Genomic DNA, 20418 nt, shown 5'->3' with positions numbered 1-20418 from the left:
TTTGGGCTTCGCCAATTATTATCGGAAGTTCATCAGGGACTTTTCCATGCTAGCCAAGCCTCTCACGGATCTGACCAGGAAGGGCAGTAATCCCCAGGTCTGGCCGCTCGAGGCCATCCGAGCTTTTGAGGCTCTAAAGTCCGCCTTTGTGTCGGCTCCGATTCTGTCGCATCCCAACCCTGGGTTGCCTTTTGTCCTCGAGGTGGACACGTCTGAGACGGGAGTAGGCGCCCTTCTGTCTCAACGTAGAACACCAGAGGGTCCTCTGCTTCCTTGTGGGTTTTACTCCCGGAAACTGTCTTCCGCGGAGTGCAACTATCAGATTGGTGACAGGGAGTTATTGGCCATCGTGCAGGCCCTTAAAGAATGGAGGCACTTGCTCGAGGGCTCGGTGGTTCTGGTTCTCATCCTGACGGACCACAAGAATCTGACCTACCTCTCTGAGGCCAAGAGATTGACACCACGTCAGGCCAGATGGGCTCTGTTCTTGTCACGTTTTAATTACGTGGTCTCCTACCTACCCGGTTCCAAGAACATCAGAGCGGATGCCTTATCACGGCAGTACTCCGAGCTGTCCGGGGAGGAGTCGATTCCGACTTCGGTCATACCTCCGAATCAGATCCTGGCCGCCATTCGCACCAGCCTGACCTCTCCCCTGGGTGAGCAGATTTTGGCGGCTCAATCTGGTGCTCCCTCTGGGAGACCCAACGGCAGATGTTTTGTGCCCGAGGAGTTGCGCACTCGGTTGTTGCGAATCTACCATAACTCCAAGGCCGCGGGGCATCCTGGAAAGAATCAGCTGTCCTGGGCTGTTTCACGTCTGTTCTGGTGGCCTTCTCTACGTTCCGACATCGCCGCATATGTAGCGGCATGCTCCGTTTGTGCCCAGAGTAAGTCCCCTCGGCACCTTCCGTTGGGCCTTTTGCAACCCATAGCCACCGGGGAGCGTCCGTGGTCACACCTGGGGATGGATTTCATTGTGGACCTCCCTGCATCCCGAGGCCATACGGTTATTCTCATGATTGTGGATCGGTTTTCCAAAATGTGCCACTGTGTTCCTCTCAAGAAGTTACCCTCTGCACAAGAGTTGGCCACGATTTTTGCCAGGGAGGTCTTCCGGTTGCACGGGTTGCCCAAGGAGATTGTGTCGGATCGGGGGAGTCAGTTTGTGTCCAGGTTCTGGCGCGCCTTTTGCTCCCAGTTGGGGATTCATCTCTCTTTCTCCTCGGCCTACCACCCTCAGTCCAATGGGGCCGCAGAACGATCCAATCAGGCCTTGGAGCAATTCCTTCGTTGCTATGTCTCCGATCACCAAGACAATTGGGTTGACCTCCTGCCTTGGGCTGAGTTTGCCAGGAACACGGCGGTGAACTCTTCCTCTGGGACGTCTCCCTTCATGGCCAATTATGGGTTCCAACCTGCCGTGTTACCGGAGGTATTCTCTCCACAGGATATTCCGGCTGTGGAGGATCACCTTTCCGTCCTACGTGCTTCTTGGGTACAGATCCAGAGGTCCCTTGAGGCTTCTGCGCAGCGCCAGAGACTCCAGGCTGATCGCAGACGAGCGCCCGCTCCTTCCTACCAGGTCGGAGACCGCGTATGGTTGTTCACCCGCAACCTCAACCTTCGAGTGCCCACTCCCAAGCTGGCGCCTCGCTTTGTTGGTCCCTTCCGAGTGCTTCGCAGGGTAAACCCGGTAGCCTATGCCCTTGCGCTTCCTCCTGGCATGCGGATCTCCAACGTGTTTCATGTCTCCCTGTTGAAGCCACTGGTGTGTAATCGTTTCACTTCCTCGGTTCCTTGGCCTCGTCCGGTCCAAGTGGGCAATCGTGAGGAGTATGAGGTGAGCAATATCCTGGACTCACGCCTGGTCCGCGGTCGGGTGCAGTTTTTGGTCCATTGGCGTGGTTATGGTCCAGAGGAGCGTTCCTGGGTTCCCTCCGCAGATGTCCATGCTCCTGCCTTGCTCCGAGCCTTCCACGCACGCTTCCCTCAGAAACCGTTCTTTACTCCGCGGAGGAGGGGCCCTTGAGGGGGAGGTACTGTCATGGTCTTACCTTCTTGCTGTTCTCCTTCGTTTGACATGTGCTGGCGGCCATCTTGGTTTCTGGGTTTCTTGTAGCCTCCCACCCTGCGGCTTCTCCTTCCCACTGGGAGGAGCTGGATGCCTAGCTCATATATATAGGAGGTCTGTGGCTTCAGTTCCTTGCTTGGTCCTCCTGTGTTCACATGCTTCTAAGACTGCTGCTGCTTCTGGTTCCTGATCCTGGCTTCGTCTGACTACCCTGCTGGTTCCTGATCCCGGCTTCGTCTGACTACCCTGCTGGTTCCTGATCCAGGCTTCGTCTGACTACCCTTCTGGTTCCTGACCTCTGGCTTCGCAAGACCCTGCTTCGGTTTAGCCATCCGTTTGGACTTTCGCCTTACAGCTTGATTTTCAATAAAGCCTTCTTATTTCCACTTATCTCTACCGGTTCATGGTTCCATGACAAATAGTTAATTGTTGTATGCATGTAAAAGCATAATGAGCGTTAATGAGCGCTGTGTATTACTTACAATTAGAAGCGCTCGCCGTTCGGAGCAGAGAGGAGGGAGGAGGCAGGCCGGGAGGACGGACGCTGGCAGTGTAAGTCATACGTCACGCGCCTGCGCCGCCCACTTTATAAATGAAGCAGGCGGCGTGGGCGCATGACGTATGACTCACACTGCCAGCGCCCGTCCTCCCGGCCTGCCTCCTCCCTCCTCTCTCCTATCTGCTCCGAACGGCGAGCGCTTCTAATTGTAAGTAATGCACAGCGCTCATTAACGCTCATTATGCTTTTACATGCATACAACAATTAACTATTAGGGATATGATTATACAGTAAGCGGGGCCCGTGTAGTAGAATACAGTCACTGCACGGGCCCCGCTGTAATTATTAAAGCAGATGCGACCCCCACCCCCATTATAAAAGCAGATGCGACCCCCACACTTATGGAGGGGATCTGTGGATGACACATAGCATAAGATGCTATATATGTGTCATCCACAGATCCCCCCCATAACTGTCATACACAGATCCTCATCCTCATAACAGTGCCATCCAGAGAGGATCCCCCATAAGTGTCACCCACAGATCCCCCATAACAGTGCGTCACCCACAGATCCCCCATAACAGTGCGTCACTCACAGATCCCCCATAACAATGCGTCACTCACAGATCCCCCATAACAGTGCGTCACCCACAGATCCCCCATAACAGTGCGTCACCCACAGATCCCCCATAACAGTGTGTCATCCACAGATCCTCCATAACAGTGCGTCATCCACAGATCCCCATAACAGTGCATCACTCACAGATCCCCATAACAGTGCGTCATCCACAGATCCCCATAACAGTGCGTCACTCACAGATCCCCCATAACAGTGCGTCATCCACAGATCCCCCATAACAGTGCGTCATCCACAGATCCCCCATAACAGTGCGTCATCCACAGATCCCCCATAACAGTGCGTCATCCACAGATCCCCCATAACAGTGCGTCACTCACAGATCCCCCATAACAGTGTGTCATCCACAGATCCTCCATAACAGTGCGTCACCCACAGACCACAATTAGTTCAAAAACCACCAAAAGCACACCTTTTGGTTCAAAATATTTTTTTTCCTATTTTCCTCCTCAAAAATCTAGGTGCGTCTTATGGGTCGGTGCGTCTTATAGGGCGAAAAATACGGTACTTTTTTTTTCAACTAATACATGCCAAAAAAGGCTGTAATTTTCTCACTTCACCACACAACTTCTAATAAGCCCTGTTTTTTGTCCACTAATACATGCCAAAAAAGAATTTTGAACATAAAACTGCACCGCTGAACGGCAAATAAGCCCTTATTATTTTCCACTTATACACGCCACTGGCAAATAAGCCCTTATTTTTTTCCACTTATAACTGCACCGCTGATCGGCAAATACTTTTTGTTTTTCACTAATACATGACAAAAAAGGCTGTAATTTTCTCACTTTACCACACAAAGGCTAATAAGCCCTTTTTTCCACTAATACAAGCCAAAAAAGGCTTTAGAACATACAACTGCACCGCTGAACGGCATATAACCCCTTATTTTTTCCACTAATACAAGCCAAAAAATGCTTTAGAACATGTAACTGCACCACACAAGGGCTAATAAGATGTATACATATTTCCTAGTAATACACCCTGTTAATGGCTGTATCACACAACACTTGCACCCCAATAACAAGAAAGGTTTGCTGGAATTAGAAAGGTATTATCTTTTGCAAACCTGAAAGCAGCAGTATCATGGCAATTTAGATCCCCAGTCAGTGCAGCAATGTGTAATAGGATTGTTCCTATTAACCAGGCTGTACACGCCAATATTGGACCCTGTTCTCCTTTTGTAGTGTGGAATAATTCCTCAATTCGTTCCCCTACACTTCTAATGATCTTTCCCTGAACTTCTATTCAGCCCAAAAGAAAAAGTCTTCAAGTACTTTCTAGCACTTTCCCTAGCACCTGTCATGTCTTTCCCTGCACTAAGTGCAATACAAAATGCTGAATCCAAGATGGCTGAGACTATTTATAGGGCTGTGACATCATAGGGCTGGCTGGCTGCTGATTGGCAGCATGCATGCCATTGTGACAGATCCCTCGTTCCCAGAGTTTTTTGCTCCATGTCCCAACACGTGCAGCAGCCATTTTAGGAAAAAATGCGATTCGTTACCACGAAGCGTGAGGAAATTCGGATTTGGTGCGAATCAAATTTTTCCTGAAATTCGGATCGAATTCCACTTCGTCAACTTCGATTCGCTTATCTCTAATCAATATATAAAATGACAGTGCCAAGATAATAAAGATTAAATAAATAAACTTATTTTATCAAATCATTTTACACCCCTACACACATATACACAAACTGATCTCAAGTAATTATCATACCTTTGAGTATAAATAAAATTTTAGAGTTTTTCATAAACACAACATATAAATAACAGACATAGTGAAACACACGTACAACGGGAAAAAGTGCCAGTGCTTGTGACATGCAGGGATCCTTTGCACTTGCACTTTATTAGCTATGTCTTTGATTATATATTATTGTGCCAGGAAAACTTAGTAGACATTGATCGTTTATAACTAGAGATGAGCGAATCAACTTCGGATGAAACATCCAAAGTCGATTTGCATAAAACTTTGTTCTAATACTGTACGGTCTATACAGTATTAGAATGTATTGGCTCTGATGGGCCGAAGTTATTACTTTGCGAAGTCTCACGAGACTTCGCATAATAGCTTCAGAAATTAATTTATGCTGTAAAAAAACATTTCCCGAACTCAGGTTTGGTTCCAAGGTACCACTTGGAACCGAACCCAAGTTCGGGAAATGGTTTTTTAAAGTACAAATTAATTTATTAAGTTATTGCGCAAGACTTCTTGAAGCAATAACTTCGGCTCATCAGAGCCAATACATTCTAATACTGTATAGAGCGCTCGCTCCGTACAGTATTAGAACAAAGTTTTATGCAACTCGACTTCAGATGTTGCACCCGAAGTCAATTCGCTCATCCCTAATGGCAACTCACGAACTACAGCCTTCCCAGTTCTGCTGATTTACTAAATTAAGTCTGACCTTCTGCACAGCTTGTGCTTGTGACCAGCCCTGGTATCGTAGAATAGAATGGGAGCCACACTGTGTACTCATTATTTTCTAGGTTATTCTGGGAGTTGTTGTACCCCAGTGTTCCAGTGTGTACCTATCCATTGCTAAGTTATTCTGGCCCATGTGGTACCCCAGTGTTTCTGTGTGTGTAATTAACTAGAGGCTATGCAAGAACTTGTATTACCTCAGCTTTCCAGTTTATACATATTCATATACGGTTCTGCTGGGGCTTGCAGTGCCACACTGTGTATTCATTCAGTACAATGTTATACTAGAAGTTGTAGTATCTCAGTGCTGCACAGTATTTATCCAGTACTGTAGTGCTGGAACCTGTAGTACCTGAGTATTCCAGTATGTACTTATCCTTTTTAGGTTTTGTTGGGGCTTGTAGTGCCACAGCCTTATATTGTATAATTATCTTTTTCTATTTCATTCATAAAAAAAAAAAAAAAAAAATATATAATTTCTTGCCTCATCGCCTACAAAATTAGTAGGGAGAAAGAACAACAGTAATTTATTCATGAACACAGAAGACAAACATATGCAGTACCCCAGAACAGAGTACTTGCAAACTGTTCTTCTAAGGCCTCATGCACACGACCGTGCCGTTTTTTGCGGTCCGTAAACCGCCGATCCACAAAATTTGCGGAACGGAAGGGGTGGTCCATTGTAGAAATGCTGGAGTGCTGTCCCCTTTTTTTTTGGCCCCATTGAAGTGAATGGCTCCACACCCGAGCAGCAAAATCTGCGGCTCGGATGCGGACCCGAAAAACGGTTGTGTGCATGAGGCCTTATATAATATTATGCAACGTTATTTAATACTATTTTATATGTCTATATCTTGTAATGTACCCAGCATAGGGAGAGACAGGGTTAATTACCCTGACTCAGCCCCTGCAGAAAGTTGGGTGTGGTGATTAGTGAGTAGAGGGGGTGTGACCGGAATGTATATCTTGCAGCCAATCACTAAACATCAACACTCACCGCAGGAAAGCTAAGGATTGTGGGGATTGTAGTTTTGTAAGGGAAGATCAGGCGCCATGATACTCTCAGTGTGTTGCAGCCTTACACAGGAGCTAGACAAATGGATTCAAGGTAAATTAAAACTCTGATTATATGTATTGGTATGGGTTCTGGTTGGGTCACAGCTTGCAGCGATAATGCAGTTTTTTTTATAAATTAAGTTACTTTACTGGAATACCCCTTCAAAGGGATTCTGTCACCAGGTTTGGGGCTATAGAGATACGGACATGCACGGCTAGATCGCCGCTAGCATGTCCGCAATATATGTGTCCTATAGGGCTGTGTGGTTTTAATTTCTTTAAAAAAGGATTTTATAGATATGTAAATAAGTCTTGAATGTGTCCAAGAGGCTGTACTAACCTTCCTTGTGCCCAGCCGTGCCCAGCCACGCCCACCTGTGAAGGAGCCCCTTGGACACATTCAAGACTCATTTACATATCTATAAAATCCTTTTTTAAAGAAATTAAAACCACACAGCCCTATAGGACACATATATTGCGGACATGCTAGCGGCGATCTAGCTGTGCAGGTCCTTATCTCTATAGCCCCAAACCTGGTGACAGAATCCCTTTAAGATAACCCTGTATCCTTCAAATGGAAATTACAGCCACCATTGCAAGAGTAATATTGCCAGCCGTAGATTTTGCAGAGAGAGACTCTGGGAGGATAGAGAGTAAAGAGTACTATAACCTCTTTCTTACTCAAATCCATACCTTGCTATCTGGGAGGATTTTCACAGTGAATTATTTGTAACATTTTTTTTTATTCCATTAGATATACTACAACTTCTGCAATTTAGTAAAGAAGGGTGTTTATTTCCTATATCTGGCCTGGTTACCAACTCCAACACCTTAGACCATTGCACCCTACACCTCTTGCCTTGTACCGGCACCAAAAATATAACACCAAGGACACAGAAACTACCATCAGGCAGGAGCTCCAACATCACGGTGTGTCCTGAGAAAAACATGGGTGCACCCTCCTAACGCAGCCCTGGCCCTAGGGAGCATCAGTGTGGGGGTTGCCACTGTGATTAACTGTTGCAGACAGACCTTCTACCACTCCCATCCTCTGCTCCTCCAGGCCACGGCATATACTGTCTAACAACAGAAAGGTGGTGACTATAGACACAGCTTGGGAGGGTGGCTGTGGGAGAGGGAAATCAAGGTTGAGGAACAGCCCGGTGCCTATATTCTGGTTAATCTGTCACTGTTAATGTCACTAGATATATGAGGGTGACCAGTATGAAGCTAATGGGTGTGGGGTTCAGTAGGACAAAAACGTAGAACTGTGCTACTACATTGTAGTTAATTTCATAAATGTAAACTGAAATGTTTTTGGGCTGAAAATCAAAAGTTCTGGAATTCATGGTATAATGAACAATTATTCAATTTTTCTATACCATGGTTTTCAAGATGTCTGCTTGCAGTCTTTGAGTCCGGGTGATACAAATCTATCCTTAATGGTCACACAGGTGTTTGCCCTGTAACAGTATAATAATCAAACCTGTGGTTCTCATTCAAAGACTGCAAATAGAGATCTTGAAAATAACGAGGAATTGAAAAGATATATTGGAATAGCGTGTAACTTTTCATAACACAATCTGAAATGATTTCCATGTGTGCATGCTTTTGTAATATGGTAGAACACAAGCCCCTGTTTCGGTAAATGTTTCCTCTGTATAACCATGAGATTCCTCCAGATCAGTATTTGTTTAGCATGGATATTATCAGGGCAATTATTTGCTAATGGAAGGATCAAGTGGCAAGTAAAATAGGTGACACCCATGTAATACAAATGCAAGTGATTAAAACATAAGGCGTATGTTCAAGACTCATAAAGACAACTCATTGAAAAATTTGGGGAGGCAGACTACATATTTTTTTAGTTTAGAAACATATAGACTCATCAACCTTAGCTTTAAAATCAACTGGGTAAAGCGAATAACATTGAGTATCTCATGGCACTGTCAATGGGTAGGACTGGAATATATTAGGCAGAAAGTGATGCTTTTTTGATGCTGGCTATGATAGATAGGTGTCAGACAGGGCATCACACCTTCTACTTTTGGGGCTGTGTAGACCGGAAAAGTACTCATGCTGATTCCTATCTACAGCCAAAGGCATCTACAATGTTCATGTGAGCATTAGAACTAAACCAAAGAGCAATAGAAGAAGGTGACCTGGTCTGATGAATCACATTTTCTTTAAATGATGTGGACAGTCGAGGGCAGGTGTGTCACTTATCTGGGAATGAAATTCTGGAGTTTGGGGCATTGTTGTCCTGGAAAACCTTGGACCCTGGCATTCATGTGGATGTTACTTTGAATTATACCACCATTCATACCATCTAAACATTGTTGCAGACCATGTACAGCCCTTCATAGCAGCGGTAACAACAATGTGACCTGCCACACCGCAAAAATTGTTCAGGAATTGTTTGAGGAACATAACAATGTTCAAGGTGTTGACCTGGCCTACAGATTCCGCAGATCTCAATCTGGTTAACCATCTGTGGAACGTGCTGGAAAAACAAGTCCAGTTAAGCGAGGTGTATTGTCCTGGACTCCTCCTGTGTAAAGTGCATGCACCCGGTAAATTCTAAATTCTGTTACTACAGAATGCTAAGATGGACGGTTTTGATATGAGTAGCTGCATAACAACATGTTGGTGATTTACTGGCCCAACCCTTCTGACAATTTTTTTTTTTGTATAATTTTCTGATAGTTTCATGTACATAAACGCTATTGTGGCTTGATGTCACAGCTGGATGTAAATTGTAAGTTTAAGTTAAGCTAAAATCTCTTGTGATGTGTCACTCATCGCTGTTATTTTCTAGCAGATGTTCAGACTTACAGTAATGGTATTGAAGAAGTTCAGGCAGCTGTTACCTTAAAGTATAGATTCCTCTTTGGTGAATGTCCACTAACATAGAACTAATAATTCCCTATTATATTCTTTTTGTAATGGCTCAGTTTATAAGTTATCTTTTGTGTTGCCCCCTTTATGGTCATGTTCCTACACCAGCAACACAGATATAAAATAAACGCCATTGCCATAACTGTGTGCAGGAGCCCTTAGAGCTCATTCAGCCATTATTCACCATTTTTCCATGCAGAGAAATTTCAAGCACGCATGGCCCAGCTCCAATTTTCCTTCAAGACTCATTCAAGTGAATTTAAGTAAGGGAGAGTTCACATCATCGTTATTTTTCCATTTTTATGATCCGTCAGAAGAACAAAAAAAAAAATATATCAGAATCCTGTGAAAAAATGGATCCTGTGCATCAATTATGCACATTTGGCATCCATTTGAGCCATTTGCGTTGAGATATGATTTTTTAGACTGGAAAAAGTCCTGCATGCAGTACTTTTTTTTTTTTGTCTAAAAAAGGATTTCAAACAGAAATGACTCAAACAGATGACAAATGTGCATAACTGCACAGGATTCTTAATTTTTTATTTTTTTATAGGATCTTTTTATTTTGGATCAAATAACGCAAAAATAACAGTGATGTGAACTCTCCCTTAGGTCTCTTGCAGGATCTCAAAACCGGAATTAACAACGCAAGTGTGAAAGTAGCCTTAGGCCTTATGCACACAACCGTTGTTGTGTTCCGTTCCGCAAAATGGGGTTCCGTTGTTCCGTGATCCGTTTCCGTTTTTGTTTCTGTGTGTCTTTCTTTATTTTTGGAGGATCATCAGACATGAAGGAAAGTAAAAAAAAATCTAAGACAGGTTTGCCATGCAAATGATAGGAAAAAAACGGATGCGGACGTGGATGACAATCTTGTGTGCCTCCGAGTTTTTTCACGGTCCCATTGACTTGAATGGGTCCGCGAGCCATTTTCTGTGAAAAAAATAGGACAGGTTATATTTTTTGGACGGACTGGAACCACGGATTACGGACTTGGATGACAAACGGTGCATTAGCCGAGTTTTCAACGGACCCATTGAAAGTCAATGGGTCCGCAGAAAATTACGAAAAACGGCACAACGGACACAGAATAAAACAACGGTCGTGTGCATGAGGCCTGATGCCTCATTCACATGTCAGTGTTTTGGTCTGTTTTTTCCATCAGTGATTTTGAATTTGATCCAAAACCAGGTGCGGCTCTAAACACAGAACATGTGCAGATCTTTCCCTTATACCTAATGTCTGTGGAGGCTCCAATCCTGGTTTTTGCTCACAATCACCGATGGAAATCACTGACTAAAACACGGACGTGTGAATGAGGCTTTAGACTACAATCTCAACAGAGAAAGCATTTATGTTGAAACATTGTCGCGCCACAAAAGCCCTATTAATATGAGAGCCATAGTAGTGATCAGTTATTCACCTTGATTTTGCCAATGTTGGCGAAATGTAGTATATGATGGCTGCCATTCAGATGTGATACATGAACAGCTTGTCAGAGCTACTGCTTCAAAGTGGCTTTCGGCTCTGGCTTAAAGGGGTTATCCCACAATATAAAAATCAGACATTATATAGCTCATGACCATCTCTTTCAAAAAAAATCTGGAACCAGCCCTGTACCTCACATGGTTTTAGAGATCTTCTAATTCATTGCTCCGATTGCTCTGCTAGATTCTCTCTGGCAGCTCAGGGGATATGTATTTTCTCAGGGAGCATGCCATTTCTGCTGCAGCTCACTCTCTCTCTCTGTAACTGTCAGATATGGCTGGTAGTTGAAGAATAAAACTGAGCATGTGCAACCACCATGGTAGGTGGACACGCACATTACTATAGAGATTAAACATGAATCATCAATGTAATGAAATAAAGAGAATATTTCACAACTGGATTTTTTGTAATTGAAAGTAAATTACAAAAGTAAATTGTTTTTTATGCTGAATTATATTAATATTATATTTACTGGTGGCACAACCCCTTTAAGAAAGGAAGGAGTCCCTGAGGGGAGGGGACTCCTCTCTATGATGTCCAAATGTCTTAAAAGGATGCATGGACAGAAGTTGTCTTAATGAATCAATCTCTTTAATTACCACAGTGGCCATGAAAATATATGTCCACTGTTTTAAACAGCAGACACATAGGGCTAGTGTCTGTGATCTGCAAAAATGCAGATCACAGACATTTAACCTCTCAGATGCCATGGCCAATTGTGACAACGGTATCTGAGAGGCTTTCCCCGAGAGCACTGCATTCCCGATGCCGAACGGCTTCCTTGTGCTAAGGTTGGGGAAACCGTTCATTCATTGTGGTAGCCTTTCCCCTTAGGAATGATCCAAACCTAATGAGATTCCCATAGGCCCAATTGTAATTCATTGCAGTCTATAGGAGCAGCAATCAGAAGATCACATGTTCAAGTTCCCTAGGGATATAAATTTTTTATATATAATATATACATTTATATATATATATATACATATATATATATATATATATAAAAAAGAAAAAGATATATATAAAAAATCAATATATATATATATATATATATATATATATATATATATATATATATATAAAAATCAAATCACCCCTCTTTTCTCATATTAAAAATAAATACATAAAAAAATAAAAAAAAATAGGTATCACCATTTCCCAAAATGCCTGAACTATTAAAATAAAAATATATTTATCCTGTGCTTCACCTCCCCAAAAAATTTTTTATTGAACGTAATCAAAAAGTTGTACACAATCCAAAATTCTATCAATAAAAACTACAGACTGCCCCACAAACCATGAGCTCTCACACAGCTCTGTAGATGTAACTATATAAAAGAATATGGCATTGCAAAGAAAACACAAAAAAACTATAATTACAACTTGTCTTGTAAAAAGCAAGCCCTCTTAGGCTGGGTTCACACGGGCGTGTCCGGATTAGGTCCGGATGCGTCCCGGTGTATTGCGGCAAACCCGCGCGATTAGGTACGCAATTGCAGTCAGTTTTGACTGCGATTGCGTTCCGATGTTCAGTTTTTATCACGCGGGTGCAATGTGTTTTGCACTCGCGTGATAAAAAACCGACTGTGGTACCCAGACCCGAACTTCTTCACAGAAGTTCAGGTTTGGGTTAGTTGTAGTGTAGATTGTATTATTTTCCCTTATAACATGGTTATAAGGGAAAATAATAGCATTCTGAATACAGAATGCTTAGTACAAGGTCAATTGAGGGTTAAAAAAAATAAAAGAAATTAACTCACCTTGTCCTCTTCATCGCGCAGTTCCCGGTCTCTTCTGATGAGCTGTCGGCTAAAGGACCTTTGGTGACGTCAGATCACATGCTCCAATCACATGGTACATCACCACGGTGATGTACCATGTGATTGGAGCATGTGATCTGACGTCACCAAAGGTCCTTTAGCCGACAGCTCATCAGAAGAGACCGGGAACTGCGCGATGAAGAGGACAAGGTGAGTTAATTTCTTTTATTTTTTTTTAACCCTCAATTGACCTTGTACTAAGCATTCTGTATTCAGAATGCTATTATTTTCCCTTATAACCATGTTATAAGGGAAAATAATACAGTGAATAGACTGTCACCTAGCAACCATGAGTGAAAATCGCACCGCATCCGCACTTGCTTGCGGATGCTTGCGATTTTCACTCAGCCCCATTCATTTCTATGGGGCCTGTCCTGCGTTACAAACGCAGAATATAGAGCATGCTGCGATTTTAAAGCATTGCAGAAGTGATGCGTGAAAAAAATCGCTCATGTGCACAGCCCCATAGAAATGAATGGGTCAGGATTCAGTGCGGGTGCAATACGTTCACCTACCGCATTGCACCCGCGCGGAAATCTCGCCCGTGTGAACTCAGCCTTATAAATAAAAAAAGATATGGCTTTGGAAAGCAGAAGGTGAATAAGAAAAACACAAGAAAGGAAAATTCAAAAAATCCACCAATTTTGGATGACTAAGGCAAGATATAAGCCATTATGATACCTTACAATTATTCAGTGTTGTTTTTGAACATTTCAACCAAAAGAACTGAACCTCCAAATCAAAAATTTAAATAACAATTCTAGATCTTTTTTTTTTTTTTTTGCATAATAGGACAATAAGCAGACGATGCCTGTTTTAATGTGTGCATAATACTCTCAGCACTCACACTTACATATGAAAAAAAGAATCCCACTCAGGGTGATTTGTTTCTGAAAGGCTAGGTTTCTGTTGACTCATAAGTCATTCCCTTTCAGAGATAAAACCTGTGTGTCTATGTATATTTGCTTTAAGAATTGAATGGGATAAAATAAAAGCTATATTTTAAACATAAATTGGGTTGCCAAACTAATACCCTGTGGATCGAGAAAAGTTGTTGTGGTCCCTTTGAAACCAGCTCAGTGATTTTTATTTTTTACTGTGTACATCACAAAAAAAAAATATATGGATTAAAGAGGTTTTCGGGTACTTATAAATTGATGATAGGTCATCAATATCACAAAGGTATGGGACTAACCCTTCCTGCCAAACCCCCCCTCCGCTCCCTCCAACAGATCAGCTGTTTCTGACTGCCTGAAACTATACAGTGGATGAAAAGCTCTATCCACTGTGTAATTTCCAGGGCCAGCGTACTGCAGCTCAGTTCCCATCCACTTGGATGCCAGCTGAGCTGCAGTACCCCGGCATGGCCACCACACAGTGGATGGAACATTTTGCTTCTGGCTCAATCCACAATACAGCCCCGAAGACTGTCTAAAACAACTACTGGTGGTGCAGGGTGTTGGACCCTCACTGATCTGATTTTGATGACATATCCTGTGGACAGATCATCAATATCTAAGTACTGGAAAACCCTAGTCTTTAAAGCACATCTGTCCTTTAATGATGGATATGAAGCTTCAGCCCTGAAATCTCCCACACATTGTCATGCTTTCCTTTAATCGGAAACATAACTAAGATGAACCTACATTCAGAATAAACATCTGGAAATGTTCCCAATGTATACACCAAGAGAAATGTATGACAGAAGAATGTCTTGTTGGCATATGTTAGGGTGGTGTGCGTCAGCATACCTTTTTATACTGTCTGTATAAGCGTACAGTGTGCTGCTGGACTTCTACATACAGATATGTGCTGGGAAAATCCATACACTTATGGTATATGTTTACTTACAATGCAAGCCAGTGGACAATGTATGCAACTGTATGCCAAACATTTGTATATATCAGGGCCATGCGTTTGTCATATACGTCAGAGGGAAAAAGACAAGATGTAAACAATGACTAATGAAAATAAAGTTCTAAGGGTACGGCCACACAGTCAAGTGATGCAGTTTGGAAGCCAAAACCAGGAGTCACTTCATTAAAGGGGTTTTCCGAGACATATATACTAATGACCTACTTTCTGGATAGGTCATCAGTATCTGATCAGTGGATGTACGACACCTGGGACTCCCGTCTATCAGCAGTTTGAGAAGGCACCAGCTAAACCTTCTCCCAGGTTTACCTAGGCCGAATGACGTCACTTTCATTGGTCACATGGCCTAGGCGCATCTCAGCCCCGTTGAAGTGAATGGAGTTGAGCTGCGATACCAAGCACAGCTGCTATCAAATGGACGGCGCTGAGCTTGGTGAGCAGAGAGAAGGCTGCAGCGCTCACAGGTGTGTCGCTACCTTCTCAAATAGCTGATCGGCGGGGTCCCAGGTGTTGAACCCCCACAGATCAGACACTGATGACCTATTCTAAGGATAAATCATCAGTATATAAGTCTCAGAAAATCCTTTTAAAGAGTAGAAGGTGCATCTGTCCTTTATACTTTCTCTCCTTTTTTAATACACTCCTGATTTTGGCTTCCTAAACTACATCAGAAAACCTGATGCTTTTACAATTTTGTGCTCAAGTGCATTTTATTTCGGTCAAAACAACTAATCACCATTTTCTACATTTTATTATGCTGGGAGGTGGGGGTTTGGGGCAATTTTATAATACTGCAAAAATATAACCCTGTGTTCATAATAAACCAGCCTCCAAGGGTGTATTCACATGTGGTAGATTTGTTCCCAGAATTCCTGCAACTGAAAATCAGTTCCATTTGTTGGAACAGTTTCTATAGCATTCACATGGATTTATTTAAACCCGATTTACATGAACGGGACAGTTGCAGAAAATTTTAAATCTGCTTAGGCTACTTTCACACTAGCGTTCGGCTGTCCGCTCGTGAGCTCCGTTTGAAGGGGCTCACGAGCGGACCCGAACGCTTCCGTCCAGCCCTGATGCAGTCTGAATGGATGCGGATCCGCTCAGACTACATCAGTCTGGCGGCGTTCAGCCTCCGCTCCGCTCGCCTCCGCACGGACAGGCGGACACCTGAACGCTGCTTGCAGCGTTCGGGTGTCCGCCTGGCCGTGCGGAGGCGTGCGGATCCGTCCAGACTTACAATGTAAGTCAATGGAGACGGATCCGTTTGAAGATGCCACAATATGGCTCAATCTTCAAGCGGATCCGTCCCCCATTGACTTTACATTGAAAGTCTGGACGGATCCGTCCGAGGCTATTTTCACACTTAGCTTTTATATGCCAAAATAATGCAGACGGATCCGCTCTGAACGGAGCCTCCGTCTGCATTATTATGATCGGATCCGTTCAGAACTGATCCGATCGAACGCTAGTGTGAAAGTAGCCTAAATGTGTACGTACCCTCAGGTGATAATTGCTATCAAGTATTTTAATTATTGGAAAAACCTGCACCAGAACCAATACATTTTCCTAGTCTGCAAAAGGCATAGAATGCTCTCTCCCTATTTTATTTACAAACATGTAAGTAGACAGTTTGCTTCAATTACTCTCAACCGTAGACAACTACATGTACAACAATTTCCTACTAAATACCTATTACCAAAATTGCTCCAATTGTAATCAGGAGGAATCTGGGTATGGGTAGGAGGAGCCTCAAAGAAATCAGATTCTTAGGTCCTCGAAGAAATCAGATTCTCAGGACCTCGAAGAAATCATATTTCCAGGTCCTAAAAGAAACTAGATTTTTAGATTCTTAACGAAATTTGATTCTCTGGGTTTCAAGAAAATCAGATTCTCAGGTCCACAAAGAAATCAGATTCTCAGGTTCTCAAAAAAAAAACAGATTTTTAGATTCTCAAAGAAATGTAATTGTCATGGTTTCAAGGAAATCAGATTCTCAGGTCCTCAAAGAAATCAGATTCTCAGGTTCTCAAAGAAATCAGATTCTCAGGTCCTCAAAGAAATCAGATTCTCAGGTCCTCAAAGAAATCAGATTCTCAGGTCCTCAAAGAAATTAGATTCTTAAGTACTCTTTACCAATCCCATTCATGTTTATTCTGTGAAGGGAAAGGAGAGTACTGACAGCACACCAGGGCACATATTCTCCATTACATCAAGTGTGAACAAGGGAATAATTTGAGTAATTAAAATATTTTAGGGAATTGTCTTTTATGTAATTCCCTGCAGTACAAGTAAACTTATGTACTGTGACAGAATAAATACACACATGTGTGACCTCTATGAAATCCAGTTATGAAAATAAACACTTTTTATACAGCTGTAAGAAAACTTACAATCCTGCCTTACCCCATTGGCAGCTGCCATCTGTACAACGACCTCTGTGGCTGTCTTGCTGAAGTACCTGCCATCGCTGCCCACCACCATAGTACATCCCTGACGATCCCGCAGATCTATAGAGGATAGCACACTCTGGATAAAGTTCTGAAGATAGTTTCTCTTGCTTTCAAATACAGCTGTTGGCTTCCTAAATCCATTGCTCCCTGGTTTCTGATCATCATAGGGGACAGTCTGCACTGTTACAACAGGGATGGGGTTCACTTCCATGCTCGTCGCCCTTCCAATATTCCCTGAATTCTCCCTTGTACTTTAGATGAGGAAAACAAGCTGAAGATCAGGATAAAAGGGGATCCCAAGAGAAGGGGGGGCGATGAGCTCCTCCCTGGCTGAGATTCCAGGGCAGTAACTTATTTCCTCTGAACTCCTGATAGTCCTGGAAATCTCAGTCTTCAAGGCTGTCAATGGTTTCCTCCTGTCAATGTCTGTTTGTGCATGGAAACTCTGGAACCAAATGCAGTAGTGTATGAGAGTCACTCTCCCTCAGCTACACGGTATTATTCCTATGTAGTAGGAGAGAATCACTATACGTGATGATCTTCTGAGCACTTCTGCAACCCCAGAACAGTTACTGCCTTATCCCACAGGTCACTTCTCCCTCCCTCTCATGACTCATGTGCCTGTACAATGTATAACAAATGCAAGTCTTTGAACAAGGACAGGGGGTTGCCAAAAAACTGGCAGGACTAAACCTTTGCAATCAACAGAAGCCTCCGCCAAAAATAGCCTAGTGAAAAAAAGAAGCTGAGAATTGTTGTCCTTTGGCCGTGTAACTGGATGCTGTTTTGTGTGTTCTAACATTTGTTCAAGGGGATCAAGTCCTGTCACATATCACACAGCCAAGTATCTGAGATTGTGAACGTATGATACAAGTGCAACTACATAAAACCAAATGAACTCCATTGAAGTTGAAATTACAATTTCTGCATTACAAAGTGTCACAGGGGTTCTCCAGGAACCATTTTCATAGCATGAAATCTTTTTGTCGTAAAGTGCCAGTATATAATAATTTATTATTTTGCAGTGGCGCGCCTAGGTTGTTTAGCACCCGGGGCGGGTCCTATCTCTGGTTCTCTGGTCCCCCTCCCCCCCCCAAAACGTAAAAAAAAATTGTACCCCCTCACAGTAGTATTGTCCTCATTGTACAACCTTCACAGTAGTTTTGTACATATGTGTGCCCCCGCACAGTGGTTATGCCCACATTGTGCCCTCTCACAGTAGTTATGTGCACATTGTGCCCCCTCACAGTAGGTATGCCCTCTCTGTGCCCCTTTCACAGTAATAATCCCCATTGTGGCCCCTTCACAGTAACTAATCCCAATTGTGTCCCCTGTATAGTAACAATGCCCATTTTGCCCCCTTCAAAGTAATAATGCCCATTTTGCCCCCTTCACAGTAATAATGCCCGTTGTGCCCCCTTAATAGTAGTAATGCCCACTGAGCTAGTAATGCCCTCTGCGCCCCCTTCATAGTAGAAATCCCCATTGTGTCGCCTTCACAGTAATAATGCCCACTGTGCCCCCTTCACAGTAATACTGCCCACCGTGCCCCCTTCATTGTAGTAATGCCCTCTGGCTCTGTGCCCCCTCCATAGTATAAATGCCTATTGTGCCCCCTTCACATTAGTAATGCCCTATGTGCCCCCTCCATAGTAGTAATGCCCTCTGTGCCCCCTCCATAGTAGTAATGCCCTCTGTGCCCCCCAGCTGTTTTAAGAGAGGGCAGTACTCATATGAGAGCTGCGCTCTCTGTTCTGTTCACCTGCTCGCCGTAGCATTTGCAGTGATGAGCAGATAAACAGAGAAGAGAAGGCGGTGCTCATAAAAAAAAAAGCGGACAACCCCTTTAAAGACATACTTGGAAAACATTACATACAGCGCTACAGGGTAATAAGCGCCACATACCTCTTACATCCAGTGACCTATCTTCTCTGATGTAGATATTCTATACCCTCTTCTTCTCCTGTTAGACCAGACCACCATGGTGACTTCTTTCAGCCGCTTCTCGTCTCTGCAGACTTTAAAAACAGACATCTTATTTTCCTACTTTTCGATCATCCTCCCACCTTCTCAACACCCCATCCTGCCACCCCCAATACTGTGTCCACTGTGCTCCCCAATACTTTCCTGCAGAATCAGTCCCCCTAAAAATACTGATACCACCCCAGTTTTAAGCCTCAGATCAGACCCAAATTAGACCTCCATGTAAGACCCTGACCCAATATCAGACCTAAGATAAGACCCCCATTAAACCTTCAGACCCCCATATCAGACCTTCAGACCCACATATCAGACCTCAGACCAGACCCCCATATCAGACTTTCAGACCCCCCATTAGACCTCCAGACTCCCACTAGACCTCCAGACCCCCATATCTGACCCCCATTAGACCTCCACGCCCTCCCCCGTCAAACCTCCAGACCCCCTAGTCAGACCTCCAGACCCCCATTAGACCTTCAGACTCCTACTAGACCTCCAGACCCCCATATATGACCCCCATTAGACCTCCAGATCCCCAGTCAAACCTCCAGACCCCCCATAAAACCACTCCAGACCCCCAGTCAGACCTCCAGACCCCCAGTCTGACCTGCAGACCCCCCAGTCAGACCTCCATATCCCCCCAGTCAGACCTCCAGACCCCCCATTAGACCTCTCCAGACCCCCATTAGACCTCTCCAGATCCCCATTAGACCTCAGATCAGACTGTAAAATAATAAAGTAACTTACCTTTCCTGTCGCCACTCTCCCTGTCCTGGCTGTCTTCTCTTCTCAGGGCCTGCGCTGCAGTCACCTGACCTCCTGCAGCGTCAGGTCAGAGTGCGCTCTGTACGTCCTAACGCTGCAGGCAGCCAGGACACAGCAGCACCGGCCCTGAGAAGAGCAAGCAGGAGGAGGGGCCAGTACTGTACAGCGCTTCTCTCCCCCTCCCCCCTTTATAAGATGCGCTGCACTGCATCTTATAAAGGGAAAAGCAATGAGCGCTTCCATCTGTATTGATGGAAGCGCTCATTACTTCTGTTCTGGCACCCCCCCTGAGAGCCGGCATCTGGGGCGGACCGCCCTTCCCCTCCCCCGGGCACGCCACTGTTCTTTTGTAACTTTTTATTCATATATATTGATTGAAAATTAATTGGGATCCACAAGATTTAAATATTACAAATAATTCTAATATATCAGTAGCATAGCCAGA

The 20418-nt window shown here is 43.9% G+C and overlaps 1 protein-coding gene across 1 annotated transcript in view; it reads right to left on the bottom strand.

Moving 5' to 3' along the window:
• Window positions 1-17832, bottom strand: part of PGM5 (phosphoglucomutase 5) — a 162293-nt gene extending 144461 nt beyond the window's left edge. Inside the window, exon 1 of the mRNA XM_044272695.1 lies at window positions 17182-17832. Within this exon, the coding sequence (XP_044128630.1) occupies window positions 17182-17439 (258 nt within the window). The 5' untranslated portion in view covers window positions 17440-17832. The remainder of the gene's footprint in view (window positions 1-17181) is intronic.
• Between the last annotated feature and the right edge of the window lie 2586 nt (window positions 17833-20418).

Source organism: Bufo gargarizans, chromosome 1 (genome assembly GCF_014858855.1).
Source record: "Bufo gargarizans isolate SCDJY-AF-19 chromosome 1, ASM1485885v1, whole genome shotgun sequence".
Lineage (NCBI taxonomy): Eukaryota > Metazoa > Chordata > Amphibia > Anura > Bufonidae > Bufo > Bufo gargarizans.
Note: the sequence above shows the minus strand (reverse complement) of the source record. Positions and strands in the feature narration are given on the sequence as shown.